We start from the raw sequence: 23,510 nt of genomic DNA on the forward strand, positions 1-23,510 counted from the left end.
TATGGAAATTAGGGCCTGTGGTGGATTTCCCAGGCCACGTGTTGACTTCGAGAATGACATGTGATTTTTCTGCACCTAGATTTTTCTCTCCTTAATAGCCATAGAGCTACCTCCCAGCCATGGTGTGAGCATCCATAAGTCAGCACCATGCCCTGAGGATGTTTAGGGCAAAGGTACAGTCACAGGGAGCAGAGCACTCCATTCATCCCACAGTCTTGTCTCTCCTCAGTCTAAGTGCCACCTTCACCTTTCCCCCCGCCCCTTGGAACATTCTTTCATCGGGCCGGCCATCTCTTTTCCTGTTTCCTCGCCACCCATCCCCACTTACCAGTCATTACTCCATGGAACCGTTGCTCCATTGCAGTTTGCATTCTGGATGCTCTTCTCTATCATCTGTCTTCAGCTTGGTGGTTGTGTTTTATGTGGCACAATAAAATGCTTCGGGGACACGTCCTTTTGGAACTTCAGGGAATAAGTTTGTGTCGTCGTCGTTGTTGTTTTCCTTTTCCCTCTGCAAGACGAAAAGCAAGACGTGCATGGTCATTGGCATTTGCAACATGCTTTCCACGCCAAGTTTAGCGGCCCTCACTGTCTCCGTCCAGGCGTGCATTCACGGGGGCGTGGCCAACGGGCACATATTGTCTGTCTCTGCCCACAGCTGCCCCGGTGCTCAGCTGTGAAGCTGCCACGCAGACAGAGGGAAGACCGCAGCTGGCCACGGTGACCTTGAGGAGAGGTCTGAGATGCAGAGCCTCGCGATGCCGGCCTCGGTCCCTGATAGATTACAAGTCCTACATGGACACCAAGCTGCTGGTGGCCAGGTTCCTGGAGCAGTCCTCCTGCAGTATGACCCCGGACATCCATGAGCTCGTCGAGAACATTAAATCTGTTCTGAAGTCTGACGAGGAGCACATGGAGGAGGCCATCACGAGTGCCAGTTTCCTCGAACAGGTAGTTTTATTACTTGTCTCGGGCGCGAGTCGGAGAACTTGTTTCCATGGCAGCTGAGGCAGCTTCTCTGATTTCCAGTCCCAGGCACATCAGTTCCTGGTCACGTATCAAGGGAATTGGGAGTGTTAGGAGGTCTGGGGAGGGAGAGAGAAGGAGCTGAAGCACTTTCTTTTCAGGTGTGATGACTTTTCCACAGGCTCCTTGGCCCAGGGAGAGAAAGTGATTTTCCTAGGATGTGGAAGCACTCCTGGGAAAAGAAAGGGGTGCGGCTCGGACAGAAAAGCAAGGAGTCTGGGCATTGATTGATAGGGCATGGTTTCTCAGCCCTGTGGCAATGATGGACATCCCTGAATTTTAAAATTGGCAGCGTTCTGGGAGCTGTTGATATTCCCATGAAGTATTGGCAAGATATCTAAACCAATAGGACTTAAAGGAATAAATGCCTTTTCCTCTGCATAGATTAAAAACCACAAGGCAATTCCCTAATCTGAAGTCACCCAGTGGAAAGATAACATTGGGCACGTAATATAATCCATTTGGGTGCCTGTTTTCTCATTTTTACCTATTTTATTTGATTATTTAATGTGTATTTATTTATTTTGAGAGAGAGAGAGAGAGACAGAGAGAGAGAATCTCAAGCAGGCTCTGCACTATCAGCACAGAGCCCGATGTGGGGCTCAGACTCATGAACCGTGAGATCATGACGTGAGCCGAAATCAGGAGTCGGACACTTAACTGACTGAGCCACCCAGGTGCCCCAGTTTTCTCATTTTTTAAAAAAGTGAAGCCTTGGACTGGGTGGTCTCCACCCCTGTACCTCTGAACGAAGAGGGTTTGCTCCTGATGAGAACTGCGGACGGGTCACAGCTTTAATTACCCGCCTCTTTTAAAAGCCGTTATGTTTTAGGCACTTACTTTGTTGCCCCTTGTATGAGGGGCGGCCATGGTAGATCTCAGAGCACAGTGGCTCACGGGTGATGCCTGCCGGTGTCTGTGTGCATAAGTGCCCAACGCATACACTGGGCTGCTGGGCCCAAGGGAAGTTGCCACAGGGTCCTCGGTGAGTTGTTAAGACGGACAAAGTCCCTGTTCATCTTCCTTTCCGTTTCCCCTTTCTACCTGCTGGCCTCTTTTGACAGAAGCCAGTTTCTCTCCTGGCCCCTCAGGGGACCCAGGGGAGTAGAAGAGACATCTGATTACTCACACGAGCAGGTACGTGAACCGGAGACCCTCTTGTTGGCTGCTTTCTAAAACAGTGGTCAGCCTGTGGTCTTGGGTCAGGCTCTCGTTAGTGTCTGTGTAGGGGAGACATTTACATCCTCATATCCCGGGCCCACGCCGGAAGTCATTCCCTACCTCCTCCTCTCTGTCCAGCCCCGACAGCCCGAGAAACAGCAAGCATTTGGAGCCACTTGTGCAAGGCTGCCAAGCCCTAGGGAGGTGAGAGCTGGCGTATCTGCCAAGCCATTGGCGTGGACCTTCTGCACGGGCTCCTCTGGAAAACAGCTTTGGGGAAAAAGAACAAGCACTTTCAGTCCGACAGATGCTGTCACCGTGAGTGTCTGCCGGGTCTTTGTGCCGAGTCTGGATAAAAGTTCAGGCACTGGGATTGCTGCAGTGGACTCCGGGTCATCTGCTGGCTCCTTCCAGGAGTGGCCCCCAGCGGTGATGTGTTGTAATGTCACGTCTCTCCCCAGACAGAAGGAAGTAGGGACAAGCAGAAGGAGAGCTTTTATTTCTGTCTCCACTCAGCTTTGCACATTTTTACTTTTCCTGGTATTACTAGAATGCGTTTTTAGAGCCATTTTAATTTTTATCTGTGTCAAAACCACTTGCCCTAATTTACACGTAACGACAATTGACGTCTATGATTGCTGGAGTTTTCTTTTTAACCAGAAGGACAAATATAATACCAGTATGGTAGCAAAATTTAACGTCCCATCTCTTGGAGGGATTTTCTTCCCATGACCTTAAAATCTCAGAATGGTACAGGGGTGCCCTGGTGGATCAGTCGGTTAAGCGTCCGAGTTCAGCTCAGGTCATGATCTTACTGTTCCTGGGTTCGAGCCCCGCGTTGGGCTCTGTGCTGACAGCTCGGAGCCTGGATCCTGCTTCAGATTCTGTGTCTCCCTCTCTTTCAGCCCCTCCCCCACTCACTCTCTCTCTCTCTCTCTCTTTCTGTCAAACATTAAAAAAATTTTTTTTAACTCTCAGAATGGTACAAGTGAGACAAAAAGTCATCCCAGTGATTGTTTTGTGATAGAACAATCACAGGTAGAAATGAAGCACCTGGGTTTTTCTCAAGTCACTAACAGTATTACAGGTCATATAGTCATGACTGTGCCACTTCTGGAAACTTCCATGTACCTACCCGACAATTCTCCCCTCGTCAGTCCCAATTGGATGAGGAATTCCCTGTATTTTTGCCATTTTACGACGTAAGTGCTATTCTGACATGTTTAAAGTCACGTATGTGCTCCGCTGCAAAACAGATCGAGCAGTAGAACCATTCTGAAACATTTTTACAAATAGAGTGGCTTAGTTTTTATGTTGTTTATTGTGTTTTTTATCCAAGGGTTGTCAGGTTGATTGGAAGCGTCGCTGGTTTTGGTTGACATTTTCTAACCTCATTAGCTGGACTCCATGCCAGACTGGTAGTTACTCACTTTTCTTTTTTTTTTTTTTTTTTTTTTTAATTTTTTTTTTTTCAACGTTTATTTATTTTGGGACAGAGAGAGACAGAGCATGAACGGGGGAGGGGCAGAGAGAGAGGGAGACACAGAATCGGAAACAGGCTCCAGGCTCTGAGCCATCAGCCCAGAGCCCGACGCGAGGCTCGAACTCATGAACTGTGAGATCGTGACCTGGCTGAAGTCGGACGCTTAACCGACTGCGCCACCCAGGCGCCCCGTTACTCACTTTTCAAGCACATTGCTGTCACCTGGGCTCCTGTTAGAACTACTGATGCTCCAGCCCCACGTCACAATTGCTGTCGGGGAGCTGGGAATCCACGTCACCAGCTCCTGTCCCCTCCAGAAACGTGGAGACCCGGGAGGTAAAGTGAGGCAGGTGGGCAGCCGACACCATAGAAAATTGGGGGAATTTCGTAGGAACGTTAGAAAAGAGGCAGTCTGTTGAAAGCGTCTGTGAATTCCAGTTGTGTTCCACATGGGGAAAACAGCCTATTTTCTTTTCCAAAGCAACTGAGCTACAGGGTGCATGGATGGATAGAGGAGGCCGGTTGCAGAGACCTCATGTGGTGAAGCTTAACGTGTCCCTCACCCTCTTCTTCTCCCCAAGATCATGGCCCCGTTGCAGCCCAGCACTTCCAGAGCCCACGTGCCACCCTCCCGGAGACAGCCTGGACTCTTGCACCTGCAGAGCTGCGGGGACCTCAGCACCTTCGTCCCGGCGGGGAGGCCGAGAGCCCAGAGGAGGCCCCGGCGAGCGGAGGCCGAGCGGCCCCACAGCCTCATCGGCGTCATCCGGGAGACTGTCCTGTGAACCTGTGAGGCCAGGCCCCTGGGGGGGCAGGAAGGAAGATGGACCCGGAAGGAGGAATGATCCCCCAACCACGGGGTCCCCTGGCTGGGAGTTGGCGCGCCCTCCGGGAACTCCTTAAAAGGGGGGAGGGCATGCTGGAGGACATTTGGCCCCCCTCTCCGGCACCTCGTTCTGCTGACTGAGCGCATTCAGGGGTGGACAGGCAGGTTCTTCCAGGCACTTTTGGCTTTTGGATGCACAGATCTGGAGGCCTCTGCCAGGTCACCTGGGCAGAAAGTGGGCTAGTGATTCTTTGCCCACCTCATGCCCCCGTGGCTCTCTTCCTCGCTGCGTGCCTCCCTCAGTGGAAGGACAGATCTGCTGGGCCGCTCTTGATAGCTCCCGCAGCCTTTCGCGGCTCCCTGGGAGAGCAGTGGGCACAGAGGCAGGACGATTAACCCCCATGTTTTCTGCACTTGTCAAGCTTCATTTTAGGTCACCCTCGAATCACAGTCTCTTTAGGCAAAACGGGGAACTCGTTCAGTGACAAATCGTAACGAAAGACGTTTGGGAGAGGGTCTTGTTGATTCCATTTACTCGTGCTTGCGAAACTAGAGATGGCTAAGGCCTGGCGGAGAATAAAAATGAGTACTTTGGACCTCTGGGCTCGGTGTATACCATTTGCACGTGTCTAGGTGACCTAGGCCTTTCCTTAGGAAGGGCTGAACACTTGAAGCAGAGGTGGGCAGCTGCTCAGGTCCAGGCAGACCACCAAACCGGCTTCATCTCCAAAGCACCATCCCCCTGGGGATCACAACGCGACCTTCGTTCATTCAGCCAGCGCTTGGCTGAGTGGCTTCAGGGAACGGCTTCCTTCTAGCTGGGCCGTGAGCAGCGGATCAGTCATTACAGACAGGGGATTCGTGCGAAGAAGGGAGAGAAGGTTTCTTTGAAGAGCTGATGTCTGAGCAGGGCTCGACTATGAGAGTCAGGGAAGGCTGCTGCAGGAGGAGCGAATGGCCAATGCAACCCTCAGCGCTAGAGGCCAATGGGAGCAGAGAGAGGGCAGAGGTGGGAGGAGCCTCGGGCTGGATTTCCCTGCTAACCTTGAGCTACCCCGGAAGAGTTTTCAACTGGAGTAACAGATTCCATTTACATTTCAAGAGATCAGGTGCAGCTGGAGAATAGTTTAGGTTGGGGGCCGAGGCTATAAAAGGAGAGACTGTCTTCCTTGCCGGGCCCTGCCTGTGCTCCGGGGACTGTGGCAGGGGGACTTCCAAGCTCTCGGTTCACCTCCCGACGGCCAAAGAGGTGGGTGCTCTTCCTGGTCCCATTTTACAGATGAGGAAGATGAGGTTCCGTAACTTGCTCAAGGTCCCTCAGCCCTTCAGTGGTAGAGATGTCGTGCCCGCCCGAGCAGCCCCTCCAGAAGCCACGGTCTCTCTCCACCTCCCGAACAGGTGCAGTCTGACATTTCCCGTTTCTTTCACGCAGTGCTTGCTGAGGCCTCTAGCTAGGCTGGCGGAAGCACAGACGCTCCTGGCTGCAAGCCGCCAGGCCAGGCCAGAGTGGCAACTGCAGGGGGGGCCCCTGGAGGGGCTGAGTAAGGAAGAGGGGGGAAGACCGTTTGGAGGCGCTGGTTGGGGTGGGTGGGGAGCACTGGCTGTGGAAGCAGAGCCGGACGCGAGGGAGAGCTGGGGGGCTGGCAGGCTGCTCTGGGGCGGGCGGGCTGTGTTTGTGGAGGAGGTTGAAGGCGGCTTCCCCACCTGCAGTTTCTCTGTTCTCCTCCCCCACCCCCAGGCACCGGACTCTCGGTGGCAGCAAGCAATCTCTTCATTTTTCTAGAAGCCCTCGCCGTCAGCCTCGCAGCTGCCCACTGGGGGTTGGTCCGCTTCCCTGGGGTGGGGGTGGGGGGGCGGGGGGGGGGCCTGGCCTTTCTCACATCTCTAGGTGTATGATCTCTCCCATTCTGGGAGGGCATTGTCTTTGGCCGCATCCGTCTTCTTCCCCTCCTGTACCATTACCTTCCTCACTCGGAAGGCTCAGAGAAGGGGGGTGGGCACCTCACCTGCAGACAGCGTCCGCCTCTCTAGCCTTGGAGGACCACAGAGGTGGTGACAAAGCATCTCAAATGTAGTTATCAGAATGACCCCAGAGGGTTGACTGATTGGTGTGAGGGGTTTTTAAAATACATTTTCACTGGCGAGGTACAAGATGTGTGGCTGGGCAGGAGCCTTGCGTGGCTACCGTCGCCTCTGCTCCCATGGGGAGTAAGAATCGGGTCCCCACTTCGTGAGACTGTCCTGGGATGGATCAGGACACGGGCTGCTCCTTCACAATGTTGGCATCTGTACCTCACCCTTTCACACAAGCTGTGTGTCCAAGTGTCTGAAGACCGAGTGGGACTTTCCCAAGGTTCCAAACTGTTCTGCACAGACATGCCAGTGAGTGTTTGTGTCTGGCTGGCGGAATTTCTTTGAAGACCTGCTTTCTTTGGAACAGCCTACCCAATGGTGAGATTAGGGAGAGGGGTCCGTGGCTGGAACTGCACAAGGCTGCCCATATTTGCCAAAAGAACCAGACATTTGCTGAACAGCTGCGCTGGGCAGGTCCCATCCATCTACACCCCCAGTTTGCACATGAGGAAACTGAGTCTCAGAGCAGAAGGAGAGCAGTAATTCTGGCTCCAGGACCAGGGCTATGGGTGCAGGTCAGAGCTTCTCAGACTATTGAGGATGAAGGACTAATTTTTTTTCCCCCCTCCAATATGTCATGGACCAAAAGCTTTTGCGAATTATAGACTGAGTGAAAACTGTGTTAGTTGACTAGGCCTGTTACAACAGCCTACCAAAGACTGGGTGACTGGAGACATAAAAACTTTATTTCTCACAGTTCTGGAGCCCGTGAAGTCCAAGGTCAAGGTGCTAGCAGATTCGGTGTCTGGTGAGAACATCCCCCTTCCTGGCTTGCAGATGGTGGGCTTCTTGCTGTGTCCTCCTGTAGTGGAAAGGGAGGGAGGGGGAGAGAGGGCAGGCGGGAAGGAAGAAAGAAGTCTGTTCCTCTTTTTCTTCTTCTAAGGGCACTAACTAATCCCATCTTGGGGGCACCACCCTCATAACCTCACCTAAACCCAATTATTTGCCAAAGGCTTTGCCTCCAGATACCATCACTCTTGGCATTAAGGCTTCAATAGATGGACTTTGAGGGACGTGAACATTCAGTCCACAGTACTGATTGACCAGGAAAATGAAATCATAGTAAGGAAAAAAACACAGAAAGATGTTACCTCCCAGCCTTTACTTTTTTTAGAGCAGTTTGAGGTTTAGAGCAAATTGAACACCAAGTACAGAGATCTCTCCTACAGCTCCTGCCCCTAGGCATGTACCATTCCCCGCCCCCCCCCCCCCCCCCCCCAATCAGCATCTCACACCCCAGCGCTGCATTTCCAGAACTTGCTCTTGTCAGGGGCCAGGAACAAAGCGTTCTTGGCCTGGGTCAGTGGCCTGCACTCTGAGCGGGGCATGTTGGGATTCCTCCCCTAGCCCCACTTTCAGCCCTGAGTCTGTTTTGTGTGCGGGGCCCTGGGGACACGGATGAGGAAGCCTGGGAGTGGGAAGATGGGCAGACACCCTTCCCTCCGCACCCATGTGTCTCTGAGGCTGCAGTCACAGAGAAGAGCTTTGGCAAGCCCCTCAGGATTCGGGAGAGCTGGCAGAGGAGAGAAGTAGCTCCTGTCTCCACCCAGCATTTGGGGAAACAGAACAAAGTAGCACATCTCCACCCTCGCCCCCCCCCCGCCCCCGCTCCCCCCACCAAAGGAGGGTGCAGAAGAGAACAGTGAAGGGGGTGAGGGAGGGACCCAGACAAGGGCATCTTTGTTTACGTGGTTTTCCTCCCTGCCGCTGCTGCAAGGGAAGCCAAGTCTGGGGCCACAAGGCACCACATTGCTTCCATTTCTCTCTCCCCGAAGGCGCCATCACCCTCCCACTCACTCAGCAGGTGTTTATGGAGCTCCAGAGTCCAGGCAGCCGGCCAGGTGCTGGGGAAAGACTGCTCAGAGGAGAGAGGGGGCAAATAAAGTATGCAAATAATAAATGCAAGTTACATTTCTCTGGGCTGCTGCTGAACGGCTCCCTGACCCCAAGGGACGGTTTTTTGGTCACCTGGGAAGACTGAAGGTCCTGGGCCTGATTTATCAGGATGGTTTGAAGGATCCTTCATCCTTGACTATGAAACAGGTCCTGGCGGACAAGGTCAGAGCCGCAGGGCAGAGCTCTGCCCACCTGGGCTTGTGGCAGCAGGTGGTTACCATCTTGGAAATCCTTGAAAGAAAAGTTATTCGTGACACCTGTTGAAGATGGGAAGGAAGACTTATTTCAGGAGAAACTGCAGTGGCGTTTTGCAGTAGGGGAGACAGATCAGGCTCAACTCTGACTACAAGGACAAGTGCCAGGGAGGAGGGTGGGGGTCAGTGGATGGAAAATGACAAGAGGAGACATCAGGGCTGCAGGATGTTTGCTAGACCAACTCACTAGGACTCTTTGGAAGGCAGGCCTTGGTGATCAGATACCAAGGGTTGGGAGAGGGAGTAGGGTTTTTTGCTATACTGCCCCAGCAGGATCCTTGTTAAAACCAAGGACAGAGCTCAAGGTTGGAGCCTGGTCAGAAAGAGGATTCAGAGGAGCCAATTCAAGTTTGGCCAAGGAGAGAGTCTTTGTCCTGATGAGCACCTTTTCTTCTGAAAGAGCACCTCTTGCCACACTGTGTCCTTGGCCTCAGGCATGTCATTGTCTCAGCAGGAAGCTTCTTTTCATGCCCACAACTGGCAGGATCCTTTGTGTTTTGCCCTAACAAAGGAGCTAGGGCCAAAATTCTGGATGAATCCTAGTTCCACTCTTTTGAAAAGTGGCTGTAGGACCCAGGTGGATGGAGACTTCTTCCAGTGTCTGCAGATACTGAGCATGAATGCAAAAGGATCCATTTCATGGTGGGAGGGGGGACACCTATCAGACAGGAAGTGCTCCATGCAAGGAGACTTGCTGGAATTACTTTGCTTTTGGTAGGAGCAGTTTCTCCCACTGCTTCCGTATCTGTTTGGTGGAGGCAAGTGGGTTTTCAACAAGAAATCATAAACCACAGTATCAGAGGTGTCAGGGACAGAGGCTTACCTCTTCGTTTTATAGATGAGGAGCCCAACATCCAGAGAGGTTAATTCATTTGCTGAGGATCACCTAAGCTACAAATGTCAGAATTCAAGAACTTTACCTATGTCTTCCGCCTTCTGTCATCACAGTGTGTTCTTCTCCAGACTGCCCTAGCATGGAGCTACAAGAAGGTAAAGGAAACACCCGCAGGAACTCTTAAGCAATTGTAACATTAACACCAATGTAGCAATTAAAAATATTAATAATGTCTAACATTTATTGGGAGTCCTTCCAGAGCTGTCGTATTAACTTAGTTCTGGTAATCATCACAATAACCATCCCAATTCACTAAATTCACTAGTTCTTAGGGCTTTACTTGATTTCTCTTATCTAATTGCATTGGCTGATATCTCCAGTACAAACAGTAGTGGAGATGAGCGGACATCCTTGATTTTTTTTTCTGATCTTAGAGGAAATGCCTCTGATGCTTCCCATAAAGATGTTATCTTTAGGACAAAATCATATATTTTCCATCATATTAAGGAAGTATACAACAATCTTGAAGTTTTTGAGGTTTTTCCTTCCTCCACTTCCTCCCTTTTTTCTTGGAAGAGCTATTGAATTTTTCTCAGCATTTATGAAGATAATCATGATTTTTTTTGCCTTAGATTTATTAACACGGGCTATGGTTTTAATGGATTTGTAATAGTGAACCAACACTGCATTCTTGAACAAATCCCACTTATTCACAATGAATTATTTTCTTAGTGTTAGATGTTAGATTCACTGTTTGCTCATATTTTATTTAGAAATTTTGCAGTGATATTTATTAATGGTACTGGTCTATATATTTCTCTATACTGCTTCTGGTTTAGCTATCAGTGTTATATTTGTTTCATAAAACATATTAGAAAGTTTTCCTTCCTTTTCAGTGCTGTGGAACTTTTTTTTTTTTTTTTAATTTTTTTTTTCAATGTTTATTTATTTTTGGGACAGAGAGAGACAGAGCATGAATGGGGGAGGGGCAGAGAGAGAGGGAGACACAGAATCGGAAACAGGCTCCAGGCTCTGAGCCATCAGCCCAGAGCCCGACGCCGGGCTCGAACTCACGGACCGCAAGATCGTGACCTGGCTGAAGTCGGACGCTTAACCGACTGCGCCACCCAGGCGCCCCGAGTGCTGTGGAACGTTTTAAGAACACTGGACTATCTTGTCTGTAAAAGTGTGGTAGAATTTCTTGTGGAAACATCTGAGTCTGGTACTTTTGTGTAGGCTAGTTCCTTAATATCTCCATTTATTCAATGGAGTTGGTCCCTTTAAACTTTCTTTTTATAATTCTTTAAAATATTTACTTATTTTTGAGAGAGACAGAGCACATGTGGGGAAGGGGCAGAGAGAGAGGGAGACACAGAATCAGAAGCAGGCTCCAGGCTCTGAGCCATCAGCACAGAGCCCTTTGCAGGGCTGGAACCCATGAACCGTGAGATTGTGACCTGAGTCGAAGTCAGACGCTTGACAGACTGAGCCACCCAGGCACCCCTAAACTTCTTCATTCTAATGGTGGTCAATTGGAGTAATTTTAACTTTCCTGGGAAATCATCCATTTCATATAGGTTTCCAGATTTATTTGCATAGAAGTCTTGTGAAGTAGTCATAAGTAAAAGTAAACTTCTGTTCCAAAGGTTATTTCCCCCTTGACGTTCTTCATTTTGTGTTCTTGCCTATTTGTCATGACCAACCTGCTAATGATTTGGTTAGTTTATTAATTTTTAAAAAATTTTTTTAAATGTTTTTATTTATTTTTGAGACAGAGAGACAACATGAGCAGGGGAGGGGCAGAGAGAGAGGGAGACACAGAATCTGAAGCAGGCTGCAGGCTCTGAGCTGTCAGCACAGAGCCTGACGTGGGGCTCAAACTCACAGACTGTGAGATCATGACCTGAGATGAGGTTGGAAGCTTAACCTACTGAGCCACCCAGGCGCCCCAAGTTTATCAATTTTTTAACAGAATTTTATTCGTCAATTACATCTACTGTTTCTCTACTCATTAATTTCTGCTTTTATCTTTATTATTTTTTATGCTTTCTTCTGGTTTACTCTGTTGTTCTTTTTCAACTGTTTTGACCTGGAAGTTGAACTCCTTTTATTTTTATTGATAAATGTATGTAGCGTGGTGACTTTTCTTACTTATTGCTTTAATTGCATTCTATAGAGTGTGGTATGTTTTCATTGTGATTAGGGACCCCTCTTGAGGAAAAAGTATACAAAATTATGAATATAAAATTAGGTACCTGGCTTTGAAAGGGGTGCATGTAATTGAGGGGCCATCATACTTGAAATTTTACTAGCTTCACAGTAAGTCCACCTCTGTTTAAACACAAGGCCTGGGATTTACACGTGATAGTTGTCGTTGGCATTTTGAGATGACTTAGTCGTCAGGGAAGACCTTGACACATGAGTAGCAAGAAAACAGAATTGCAAAGAGAATGAACTGTAATGGTGTGTGCATCGCTTGTGCTTAGCACTTGGCAGAATTTACCTCCATACTATACCGCATGCCTGATTGTTTTACTATTACCGTTTTATAAACAATAAGAAGGAGTTTCTGAAACGTTAAAATACTTGCTTCAGATCACACAGCTGGTGAGATTAAACCCAGCCAAGTCCAACCTGGAAGCCCCTGTCCTTGTCACTACACACACGGCATTGTTGGTACCCAGAAGGGACTGGCCATGTGCTCCTCCCCCGAGCAGCCGGTTCAGGAGCTTGTATTTCAGAAAGCCACCTGGAAAGGCAAGTACTGGTGGTGCACGGTTACTTTTTGTGGGTGTTGGACAAAGCATGCTGACTGTATCAGTCACCGATGGATGTGTAACAAATCATCCTCAGACAATACATACTCACTACCTCACAGGCTCTGAGAGTCAGTAACCCGGGAGCAGCTTGATTGGATGGGTCTGGCTTAGGGACAGTCATGAGGTTGCTGTCACGCAGTCAGAGCAGCAGCCAGCTGAAGGCTCACCTGGGACTCAGGGCTGGCTTCCAGGCTCACTCCTGTGGTGTGGACAGGCTTCAGTTTGTCACTGGCTACTGACTGGAGACTTGAGTTCCTTACTGTATAGACCTGTCTGTGGGGATGCTTACAACAAGGCGACCAGCTTCCCCCGGAATGTGTGATCTGAGAGACAGAGGAAAACTGGAGAGACTGCTGAGAGGGAAGCTGCAGGCTTCTTACATTGTACCTTGGAAGTGACAAGCCACCATTTCTGTTTGTTAGAAGCAAGCCATGAAGTCAGCCCACAATCTGGGGAGGGGAATTCAGCTGTACCCTTTGAAGGTGTATCCAAATACGTGTGCATGTATTTTTAAAACCACCACAGTGCCAAAGGGAGACTTCAGCATTTATCTCTGCCATGGGACTTAGAACAGGGAGTCCGCCTAGACTGAGGTCATCCTCCGGAACCCACTCCTTGCTCTGCCTGGAGATCTAAGCCCCTCCTCATCCTGTGGGATAGGGAGAGGCGGTTGCCCTCATTCCCGCATTCATTCACTCACTCCCTTGGCAAATATTTATCAAGTGACAACTAGATGGTGGGTGCGGTTCCAGGAACTGGGGATGAGGCAGAGAACAAAACACATTCGACCCCGTCCTTGGGCTCAGAGAGCTTTGATTTGAGTGAGAGGGGCCAGATAATAAAGAAAGAAATGATTTAAAAAACAGCAATAGTGATAAGGACTATGAAGAAAAATAAAGCACGATGGAAGGATAGGAGGTGACCGGTTCCGCTGCCCCCAGACAGAGAAAACAGATGAGGTCTTGCTGCATTGTATCAGAGGACCTGCTCAGAGAAATCCTCTTTGCTCAGGTGACATTTCAGCTGAGACCTGAGATGAGAGTGAGCCACAGGGCTCCTGGGAGGGAACACAGCAAGGGCAAAGGCCCTGGGGCAGGAATGTTCTTGGTGTGTGTTGATGAAGTGTTCTGGTTGGGATGGAGAGAGCACCAGAACGATGGATGGGAAAACGGGTCAGAGAGGAGGCCAGCGTTCTTGGTTTTTAAGTCTATGTGGGATGGAGCCCATTTAAAGGGATTTGAGCAGGGGCTTAACATGATTTTGCCATGCTAATGGGTTCACTCTGGCCGCTGCTCAGACGGGGAGGAGGAGAGAAGGAGACGGGGGCTGCTGCAATTACCCAGGGAGTGGTGACCGTGGTGGGTGGTGGTTTGTTCTAAGGAGGACGCAGCAGACGTCACGAGACACGGTCAGATTCAGATGCGGCTCCTGCCACAGCTGCTTACGTGGAGGCGGTGGCGTCGCTGACCTCAGACAGTGAGGTTCCTGCCACTTTTGCAAGCTTCTAGCCGAGTGGTGACCATTGCTTGAATACACCATGTTCTGTGTACCATGTTCCAGGCACTGTGCTAGGTCTAACGGGGAAAGAAATGAGCGAGACCACACGTCCCTCCCGGAATAGCAGGGCAGAGAGGCAGCTGAGCCGTGCACCAAGGCGTGCTGTGCGACAGGCTGTGAAAAGTACCCGAGGCGTCACAAGGCAGCGAGCCTTCTGCTCTGGGCGGGGACACGGAGGGCCGCAGGGGATTTCCACTGGCAGGAATGGGGTGGCTGCTGTTCCAGGCAGAGGAAGAAGAGTCCTGGTGGTGGGAGAGGCTGTGTTTGGAGGACAGGTGGTTCCAGAAGCAGGGAACAGTTGCAGGAGATGATGCAGGACGAGAGTTAGGATCCACTTACAGAGACCCTGGAATCCCAGGCTGAGGCAGTTGGGTTGGAGGGGAGCCCTGGAAAGAGCTCCCAGGTCCCAGGAGGCATAGGTTGGAGCGGAGGAAACCAAAAATACAGACCCCTGTGGAGCTGTTATTGCTAACACTATCAGGACAGGATTTAAGAACAAAGATAATGATCACAGTACAGTTGAAAAATAGCAAGACAGGGGCGCCTGGGCGGCTCAGTCGGTTGAGTGACCGGCTCAGGCCGTGATCTCACGGTTGGTGAGTTCAAGCCCCGCATTGGGCTCCGCGCTGAGAGCTCAGTGCCTGAAGCCTGCTTTGGATTCTGTGTCTCCCTCTCTCTCTCTGTTCCTCCCTTGCTCATGCTCGCTCTCTCTCTCTCTCTCTCTCTCAAAAATATTAAAAAAAGTTTTTTAATACAACAAAAAAAATAGCAAGAGAAAATTGAAATAAGCCTAATTAAGCAGCCTAGTTAAAACTTCTTGCATTAAAACCTTTTAAATTGGCAAATGTGATAGAATAATGTGTATCCACTAAAAAGTGTTTTCAAAGAAATTCGTAATGACATGAGGAAGAGTTTGCAATATAATGTAAGTAAAAGGATTTAGGAAATACAGCACAGTGCACAGTATATAGTCTGAACAGAAAGGTAGCAAAATGTTTACAGCCATTTTCTCTAGGTGCTGAGATTACATGTGATTGCCATTTTCTGTTTTCTACTTTTCTTTTTTTAAAAAATTTTTAAAGTTTTTTGAGAGAGAGAGAGAATGAGCATGGGAGGGGAAGACAGAGAGAGGGAGACACAGAATCCAAAGCAGGCTCCAGGCTCTGAGCTGTCAGCACACAGCCCAATGAGGGGCTCGGACCCATGAACCGTGAGATCATGACCTGAGCCCAAGTTGGAGGCTTAACTGACTGAGCCACCCAGGCGTCCCTTTTTCTACTTGTCTAAATTTTTCCAACATTTCACAGGAATTTGCATTACTTTTGGAATCAGAAAAATCGCTTGTATATAAAGATTACACATTGGTTCTATTTAAAAATTTTTTTAATGTTTATTTGTAAGAGAGAGAGAGAGAGACAGACTGTGAGCTGGGGAGGGGCAGACAGAGAGGTAGACACAGAATCTGCAGCCCGTTCCAGGCTCTGAACTGTCAGCACAGAGCCCCACACAGGGCTCCAACTCGAAAACAGTGAGATCATATCCTGAGTTGAAGTCAGACACTGAACTGACTGAGCCACCCAGGGGCCCCAAGATTAAACATTGATTTTAAATAAGGACTGGCTAACACGATTCAGAAGGATGGTCTTGAAAACCTGATTGGGAGGACTAAATACTTCGGAGGCAGAAGTGACAAACATTTGGGCTAACTGGACATGGGAGAAAGAAGGAGGCAAGAGTCAAAGATCTGTATTCTTCCTCACTCCCTTCTCCTTGGCAGCAGGTGGAGCAATCCTATTAAAATAAAATCCAGATCAATTTCCTCCTCTGCTCTAAACCCTCCAGTGGCTCCCACCTGACTCAGAATAAAAGCCAGAATCGGTAGCCACCTACAGGGACCCACATACCAAACTTAGGGTTATCCCTGACATGGTGGTCTTACCCTCTCCTTCCTTCTGCCCTCTGCTCCGACTGCCTCACTGTGCTGAACACGCCCCAGGACCTTTGTACCTACCATCTCCTTGCCTGCAATGCTTTGTGAAATCTCTGTGTTTTGCTGCCCTCACCTATTCACTTCTTACTGAGGCCTTTTCCTGGGCACCCTCTCCAAAACAATCCCCTGGCACTCCCATCCTTTTGTTGCTTAATATTTATCCCTAGCACACATCATAACTATATGTTTTACTTACTTGTTTGGTTTTTGTCTCTTCCATTAGCATATAAATTGCAGGAGGGCAGGGGTTTTGTTTTGTTCACAGCTCCTGGCACGGTATTAATACTGAGTAAATGCTTGTTGAATCTAAATAAAGAACTCAAGTGTTCCATTTACCTCCAGGGAACATCAGATCTGCCATCGTTTAGTAAAAGGCATTTGGTGGCTTGACTCTTTTCAATCGTAAATTCTCTTGGTTCATTTAAAGTTAGAGTCCATTTTGAAGGATTCCATTTCCACGTGATTTGTTGGTTTGTTTTCAGGAACAACATCACTCTGTTCGTGGCTTACAGGCTGATGTCCCCACCTCACCAGGGTAAGCTGCACTTGGGGCTCACTGGTGTCCCAAGCTGTGGAGTGCCAGCCTAGGAAACATACTACCTCCTGGCCAGATTGGCTGGGACCCCTGGAACCCTGGCCAGTGAGAGCTACTGCATGGGATGGAAGGTTCTGGAGTCAGTGGAGACCCTCTCTTATCTCCAGGCCCTAGCCCGATGTCTTCTTTGCACCTAACGGGTTTTTTAATGAAAACAATTTGAGCCAAGCAGCAAAATGGGAAGGGTTTATCCCCGCCCCCCTGCCCCCAATCTCACCCACTATAGATAAACCAAGGGAACACCAAATGACTGTTCTCTTTTTTGCTAAAGAGAAATTTGGAAAACGCAGGCCCTGGACAATCTATGGGGAGTGAATCTACACGTGCATTTTGCTCTGGGAGCAGAGTCCAGAGTTTATTGAATGAGTTGCTCTGTTCCCATATGGCCCACCAGGTGGCTGTAGAATATCACGGATGGGCCCAGCAAGCTGGCCTGGGCTGAAGAAGGCCAGGACAGCCGGCCAGGACAGCCAGACGCTGCACAGAGACCCCTGGCCCACCCTCAGGCAGGGCTGTTCTGTGTTTTCCTACAGGGACGCCAGACAAGGATGTCGGCCCCTGAGACTTTCCTAGGAGAAGCATGGCTAACGCCGTGGAGTGTTTCCACGGCCAGGAGCTAGCTAGCTGCTCTGTGTATCTCATCTGCTTTCTCTCTTACTCTCGAGAGCCAGCCTCTGAGGGAAGCATGCTCATTGTCTCCATTTCTCAGGTGAGGCCACCAAAGCACACCAAGCTTAGGTAACTTACTAGATGCCTAGGTGCTGTTGAGGATCCAGGGGGAAAGGGAACCAGATCCCATGCATTGGCCCAGTCTCCGGGCCCCAGCAGCTGGCAGGTCCCTGCTGTGCACCCCCAGGGCACGGGACTAGCCCCCACCCTCTGTGTCCCGCTCCAGCACGGTGACTGGCCCTAAGCCGTGCTCCCAGCTGGAGGAGTGCGCTGAGGGAGCGGGCAGGGTAGAAGGTAAGCTGGTGTTTACTTGTGCGAGCCCCTTCCCCTGGAACTCTTCTTGAGTGAAAAGTGAAATAGGTGAAATAAAAGGCAATCGGAAACAGACTTGGTCCTGTCTGGACGGCACGGGCCCCCAAACCTAATGCTCGCCAACCTTTCCTGCCAAACGGTGGGCTGACTATTCTCCGTGGCCCCTGGCATCCTGTTCCTGGCCCCCTTGCCCCAGGTAGCTGCCCATCCACCCCCAGGCTCCCTGTAGGTGACATCTTACACGAGCAGCATCCTGCTTGGTATTTCAGGTGTCTGGGTACCCACGGGCCACACCGGTGACCACATGGCCCCGCAGAAAACAGGGGAAGGCACTGCACAGCCAGCCACTGGCAAGACAGGGTTGAGGGGAAATCACTGCTTCTGGTCCTTTGGGCAAATTACCTACCGCATCTGAGGTCAGTTTCTTTATCAGTGAAACGAAGGTAACATCTGCTTACCTGATAGTGGGTGCTAGTGGGACCGGCTGGAATTCATGAAACCCCGGTGAGTGCTAAGTGTTTTGTTGGTAAGTTACTAGGAGCGATGGAGTATTAGAGGGTTTCCAGTGAGGATGTGTGGGGAGGGTGATGGATAAAGGGATCCGTTTGCACTGTTGACATTGAACCGCGTCAGTGATGCAGTTGCAGCCTTCAGAGTCGGAAGCCGGGCGGGAGCCTGCTCTGAGCCCCCGAGGCCAGCTCACCGAAGGGACCCTCAGATGTTCCCCAGAATGTGTCCCTCTCCTCACCAAGGCAGAGCCTGTCCCCTGCTGTGACAGATACCTAACAAGACTCGTTGACACTTTAACTGTTTGCTCCCAAATGGGCCATAAGAACATTATCTATTTTTTAAATAAAGATCTGCAGACCAGCTCTCCACAAAGTAAGCTTGGGGACGGCCCAAGTCGACTGAAGAGCTGGCCTGGAGCAGGTGTGCTGGGAAGGGGTTAACGGCCGGCTCTCTGGGGGCAGAGTGCTTCCCGGGCCACACACACTATAGAGTAACTTGCATAAAGGATGTATACAGAGCACACAAAGTACAACAACTTTATCCCCTATTCCAGTCAGTAGAGATGTCACTGACGTCACCGAAAAATGAGTGCCGCTCTGATATGAATGTTAGCCGAGGTTTGTAAAAATTTTAATTTAATATTTTTGCTTTTAGAGAGCGCTTATGTGTGCACACAAGCAGGGAAGGGGCAGAGGGAGAGAGAGAGTCTTTTTTTTTTTTTTTTTTTTTTTTTAATGCTTTGGCTTTTGAGAGAGAGGGTGAGTGGGGGAAGGGCAGAGATCGAGGGAGACAGAGGATCTCAAGCAGGCTCTGCGCTGACAACAGGGAGTGCAATGTGGGGCTTGAACTCACAAACCGTGAGATTATGACCTGAGCTGAAGTTGGACGCTCAACCAACTGAGCCCCCGAGGCGCCCGAGAGAGAGAACCTTAAGCAGACTCCACGCTCAGTGTGGAGCCTGACTTGGGGCTCGGTCCCATGACCCTGGGATCATGACCTGCATGGAAATCAGGAGTTGACGCTCAACGCTCGGCACACCGAGCCCCCCGGGCGCCCCATGCCGCTGGTTTCGTTTATGTTAACGAGTAAGACAGATCCTAAACGAAGGAGGTTTGTGTCAGAACGTCCCTGCCCATGCATGCCACAAGTGACTTCTTTGCCAAATTGGCTCATGGTGGGTCGGGTGTGGAAAGACTCCTTCCCTCATCTTTCTGTGCTAGTCACCACGTCGTGGCTGCAGGCACGAAACTTTTAGTTTGTATTCTTCACATCTTCTCCACCACTTTCTTAATTCTAGATGATCAAGAAAACAATAGATCAAGTTTGCTCATATCTGGGAGCACAAACCCCCCCACGGCCGCTTGTGAACCCTCAGTGTGACGTTGCTGAGGTCAGTCATGAAGACAGGTGCTTCTTCCCGGTAGCTGGTGTTGCCATCGTTCAGATGGCGGGGAAAAATGGAAGAGTGTAGATTCATGGTGAAACCCGGTAGTAATGACTGAGTTCTGATGACTGATTACCTTTGTTTTTACCGAAGTTCATTAATTTTAGTAGTGACTGTATTTAACAGCAAGATTCTGAAAATGGGGCAGTGGGTTCTCGCGGGTGATGCCAAGCTGGCTGCAGCAGGTGTGGCCACAGGGACCCTACACCGAGGGCAGCTCTGCCCCCCAGGATGTCCGGAGGAGAGCCAGTTGCTGGGTGTCCTCTGAGGCCCTGTGGGGTCAGGTGGTTGTTAGGGCCCTTGAAAGCCATGAACGACCTATCCTTCCTCATCCTCCACATTCCCGCCTGGCGAGGAAGCCCGTCAGGAAGCCGTCCTGACTGGCAGGTTGGAGACCAGGAGTGAATTTGGGGACATGAGGGAGAATGTCACTCTGTTGCCCCACCCTCGCACACAAGGGCACCCTACTATCCTCCTAGTTTCCTCTTAGGACATGGCTGGGACTGGAGTCCCAGACCGGGGACACCCATTACTGTTTTGCAGGTGTGTGTCTTTGGGCCAAGTATTCTCCTGAGTCTCTGAGCCTCAGTTTCCTCAGAGCACAATGGGGACGCTCCGGCCAATGGCTGTGAGGAGAGGGACGGAGAGGAGGCAGCTCACAGCTGCACCCTCCACAGACCCCAGGGGCTGGGGTAGTTTTTCCCGCACCAGAGTTCTCCATGAGAGCTTCAGGGAGCTGGAAACATCCTCACATCTCCAGATCCCATGACAAAGAGGAATGACTTCCGTCTTCCACAATTCAGGGGTGGGCGCAGCACCCAGGAGCTGTGCGTTCTCAGCCAGAAGGACTTGCAGGGGAACAAAGTTGACGGTGTTGAGCAGGCCTTCCAGAGTGTTCTGTGATCAGCCCCAGACTGAGCTTCTTCACTCTTTTTCCGTCTCTGTTTCACTCTTTTTCCGTCTCTGTTTCACTCTTTTCCGCCTGTTTGGGTTTGGTCACTCTGAGCGGTATGCCGGAGGCATTTACTGTGGGGAATCAGGCCACATGCGGTTGTGGGAGCTGGTGAAGAAGTCCAGGGAAGGCTGTGCCTCTGGGTGGGCAGGGCTGGCTGTTGTAGAGAAAAGCAGATGTGAATGGGGGCAAGGAGAGGCTGGAAACCACGGGCACAGAGTGGCCCTGAGTCCATCACCTCCCACCTCTGTGATGTGGTGACCTGTTGGAGCTGGCTGCACACATACCTAGTCCGGGGCTCGGAACCCATCGACGAAACAGAGGCGCCCCTGGATGGTTTCTGTCCGAGCCAACAGTGGGCACCGGCCACCCAATGACACTGTGGGAGCCACGAAAGCACCCAGCTTAGCCAAGTTGATGTGGTGAGTGAAAAGCCACCACCGCACTATGCTTCTGGGGTACCAAGTGCTTTTGGACCTTCTCGTCGTTCTTCCAGGTTCCTATGCCTCTGCATGGAGTGTTTGCTCCAGCCATGGCACCTGGAAAACTCCTACAGCACCTTCAAAACCCTGCAGAGACATCACCTCCTCTGAGAAGAATTCCCTGACACCTGCCCTCCAGGACTAGTCCTGTACTTCACACATGGTGACTGCCTCTGTTGTACCTGCGAGATGCCTCAAGGGGACAAGCTGTGCCTGTTTGACAGCTCAGGTTGGTTCATTAACGTGCCCAGGACTGCACAGGGAGAATAGAGTTAGTGTCATACAGAGCTATAATTTGAACCTCTTCTGATTCTAAGCCACCGTGACTAGAAAGCTGAGAAAGATTTGGCCCTTGCCCTTCGGAAACTATTCAGTGGAGGGGAAAGAGAGCTGCAGTGTAGTTAGTTAGGCAGCTGGTGAAATTACCAACAGAGACTCCAGGGGTGGCCCCAAGGCTGAAGTCACAGCACTGTGCTCCCCAGAGGGTCTCCAGGCTGCTCCAGGCATGGCCGGTAGGAAGGTGAGGACCCCCTCCCTCCAGCAGCAGCTGTCAGGGAGCGTGGTTCCAGCTGACTCCTCACCGTGTGGCTTCGGGCAAGTCCTACTCCTTGTTTGGAAGAGACGGGCCTGGGATGGGTGGCTAAGATTCCTCATTCACTCACCACCATCTGGCATTGCAGGTGGTTGTCTGGATTGGGCATTTCTTATGTTATTCCACCAGAGGGCGCCAAATCCCAGCTCCTGCCAAGTTGGTTCTCTCAAAAAGGGGTGGTTTTGGGATGTGAGCTCAGAGGAGGTGATGAGTGAGAGCTGTGTGTGTGGGTTTGTGTGGAAACAATTAGGGGTGCGTGTGTGCATGTGTTTGCACGCAGCACCAGAGTTTTTTCCCAACTGTCTACATCTATTACCATCACCCCTACCCTGCCGAGTTCACCTCCAGCTTTTTGCTGCCTCCCTTGCTCAGCTCTAGCCACACAGGCCCGCTAGCGCTGCCTCCAACACTCCCTGCAAGATCTGGCCTCAGGGCCTTCGTGTGTGCTGTCCCTTCAGCCTGGAACACTGACCGCCTAGACATCTCTAGGAACCTCCCACATTCCCTCCCAGTGAGGCCTTTCCTAGCCCTCCCATAAGAAAAGTACCTCCGAACCCATTCCATGCTTTACTCTTCTTTAGAAAAACTACACAACACAATCTACACAACAAAATGTCACCTATTTAACCATTTTTCCAGTTTTGCAGTATGAAGTCCCTTCTCGTGGTGGTGCAACCATGTCCGCCATCCATCTCCAGACTTTCTTCCATCTTCCCAAACTGAAACCCTACGTCTACTGAACAATAACCCCCTATTCTGCCCTCCCCCACCCCCTGACAATGGCTGTTCTTTTTGTCTCTATGAATCTGCTCCGGCTGTCTCATAAAAGCCATAGAGTATTTGTCATTTTGGGTCTGGCTTATGTCACCCAGCATAAGGTCTTCAAGCGTCATCCATGTTGTAGCATGTGTCAGAATTTGCTTTTTTAAGGCTGTATGATATTCCATCATGTATATTTATATATTGATTATTCATTTGTCTGTTGGTAGATGCGTGGGTTGCCCCACTCTTGTGAAGAATGATGGTATGAATGTGCTCTTTTCCATGCTTTCTCTTTCTGCACAGCACTGAACCCCATCCAGGCACCCTCCCTTTGCCCCCAACTAGACATACAAATGATGGCATACAAAAGACACAGGCCAGCTAACCTAGCATTTTTAATCTAACATCGCTTTTTAAATGTCTAAAAATGCTCGGGACCTCGAAATGCTCTTTGGACCAGCTTTATCATTTCACTCGTGTCCTCATCAACGAGTTGATAAATCTTTGACATGTTCATCCTGTATTTGTAGGACAGTCCTATTTTTAACTTTTAAGAAGTTACACCCTGACGTTCCAGAGGTGTCTTTTTCTTTTTTAACCAGGAATTTAAACCTGCCTTTGTAGGATGAAATCGAATACATCAGTTCATGATGCTCTGCCAGCCAAGCTGGGGCTTCCGGTGTCCTGGGGCCACGTGAACGGAGCAGAGACACCGCCAGCGCCTATGTTCTCCGGGACCTTCTTGAGCTGTGGCCGCTGCTCCAAAGTCCCAGGCAGCTGATGCGGACCCGTGTCTGCGGCGCCCACGAAAGACGGTGCTTTCATGAGAGCGGCCTGCCCTTCCTGAGCCCTTCTGCGAGCCGTGGGATTCCAAATGCTCTGAATGCATTAGCTGACGCTCACACGGGCCCCATGAGATAGACGCCCTTCGGCAGATGAGGAAGCCAGCCTGGAGGATCACAGTGCAAGGGGAAGTTCTAGAGCAAAGACCAGAAGGAGGGATCTGTGGTAAGTGGAATTCGTTTCTCTAGTTCTGCAACTTGTGGCAGAGATCATGCCGAGGGGGAAAGTGTCGGGTGCCAGACCCCACTCCCAGGGGACAGTCATCCCCCAGGGGACAGCACCCTTGCAGGGGGCTTGGTGACGGGGGCCAGAGCAGGCCCAGCCGCTGTGGCGCCCACCTGGTGCTGGCCTGACGGGCGGGCCGGGAGG

At 50.5% G+C, this 23,510-nt stretch overlaps 1 protein-coding gene and 1 long non-coding RNA gene across 3 annotated transcripts in view; both read left to right on the forward strand.

The window, feature by feature from the left end:
- The window catches only part of FAM189A2 (family with sequence similarity 189 member A2), a 119,638-nt gene extending 114,546 nt beyond the window's left edge, over positions 1-5,092 (forward strand). For both annotated transcript variants that reach the window (XM_045470462.1, XM_045470461.1), the window contains 2 exons: positions 659-951; positions 4,252-5,092. In XM_045470462.1, the coding sequence (XP_045326418.1) occupies positions 659-951; positions 4,252-4,455 (497 nt within the window). In that variant the 3' untranslated portion in view covers positions 4,456-5,092. The remainder of the gene's footprint in view (positions 1-658; positions 952-4,251) is intronic.
- Positions 5,093-15,492: 10,400 nt separating this feature from the next.
- Positions 15,493-23,478, forward strand: LOC123593626. Its single transcript, XR_006710411.1, has 5 exons — positions 15,493-16,515; positions 17,109-17,284; positions 17,826-18,060; positions 19,364-21,173; positions 22,901-23,478. It is a non-coding gene; the product is annotated as an uncharacterized LOC123593626 (long non-coding RNA).
- The last annotated feature ends 32 nt before the right edge of the window (positions 23,479-23,510 follow it).

The sequence above is a fragment of the Leopardus geoffroyi genome, chromosome D4 (assembly GCF_018350155.1).
Source record: "Leopardus geoffroyi isolate Oge1 chromosome D4, O.geoffroyi_Oge1_pat1.0, whole genome shotgun sequence".
Taxonomy (NCBI): domain Eukaryota; kingdom Metazoa; phylum Chordata; class Mammalia; order Carnivora; family Felidae; genus Leopardus; species Leopardus geoffroyi.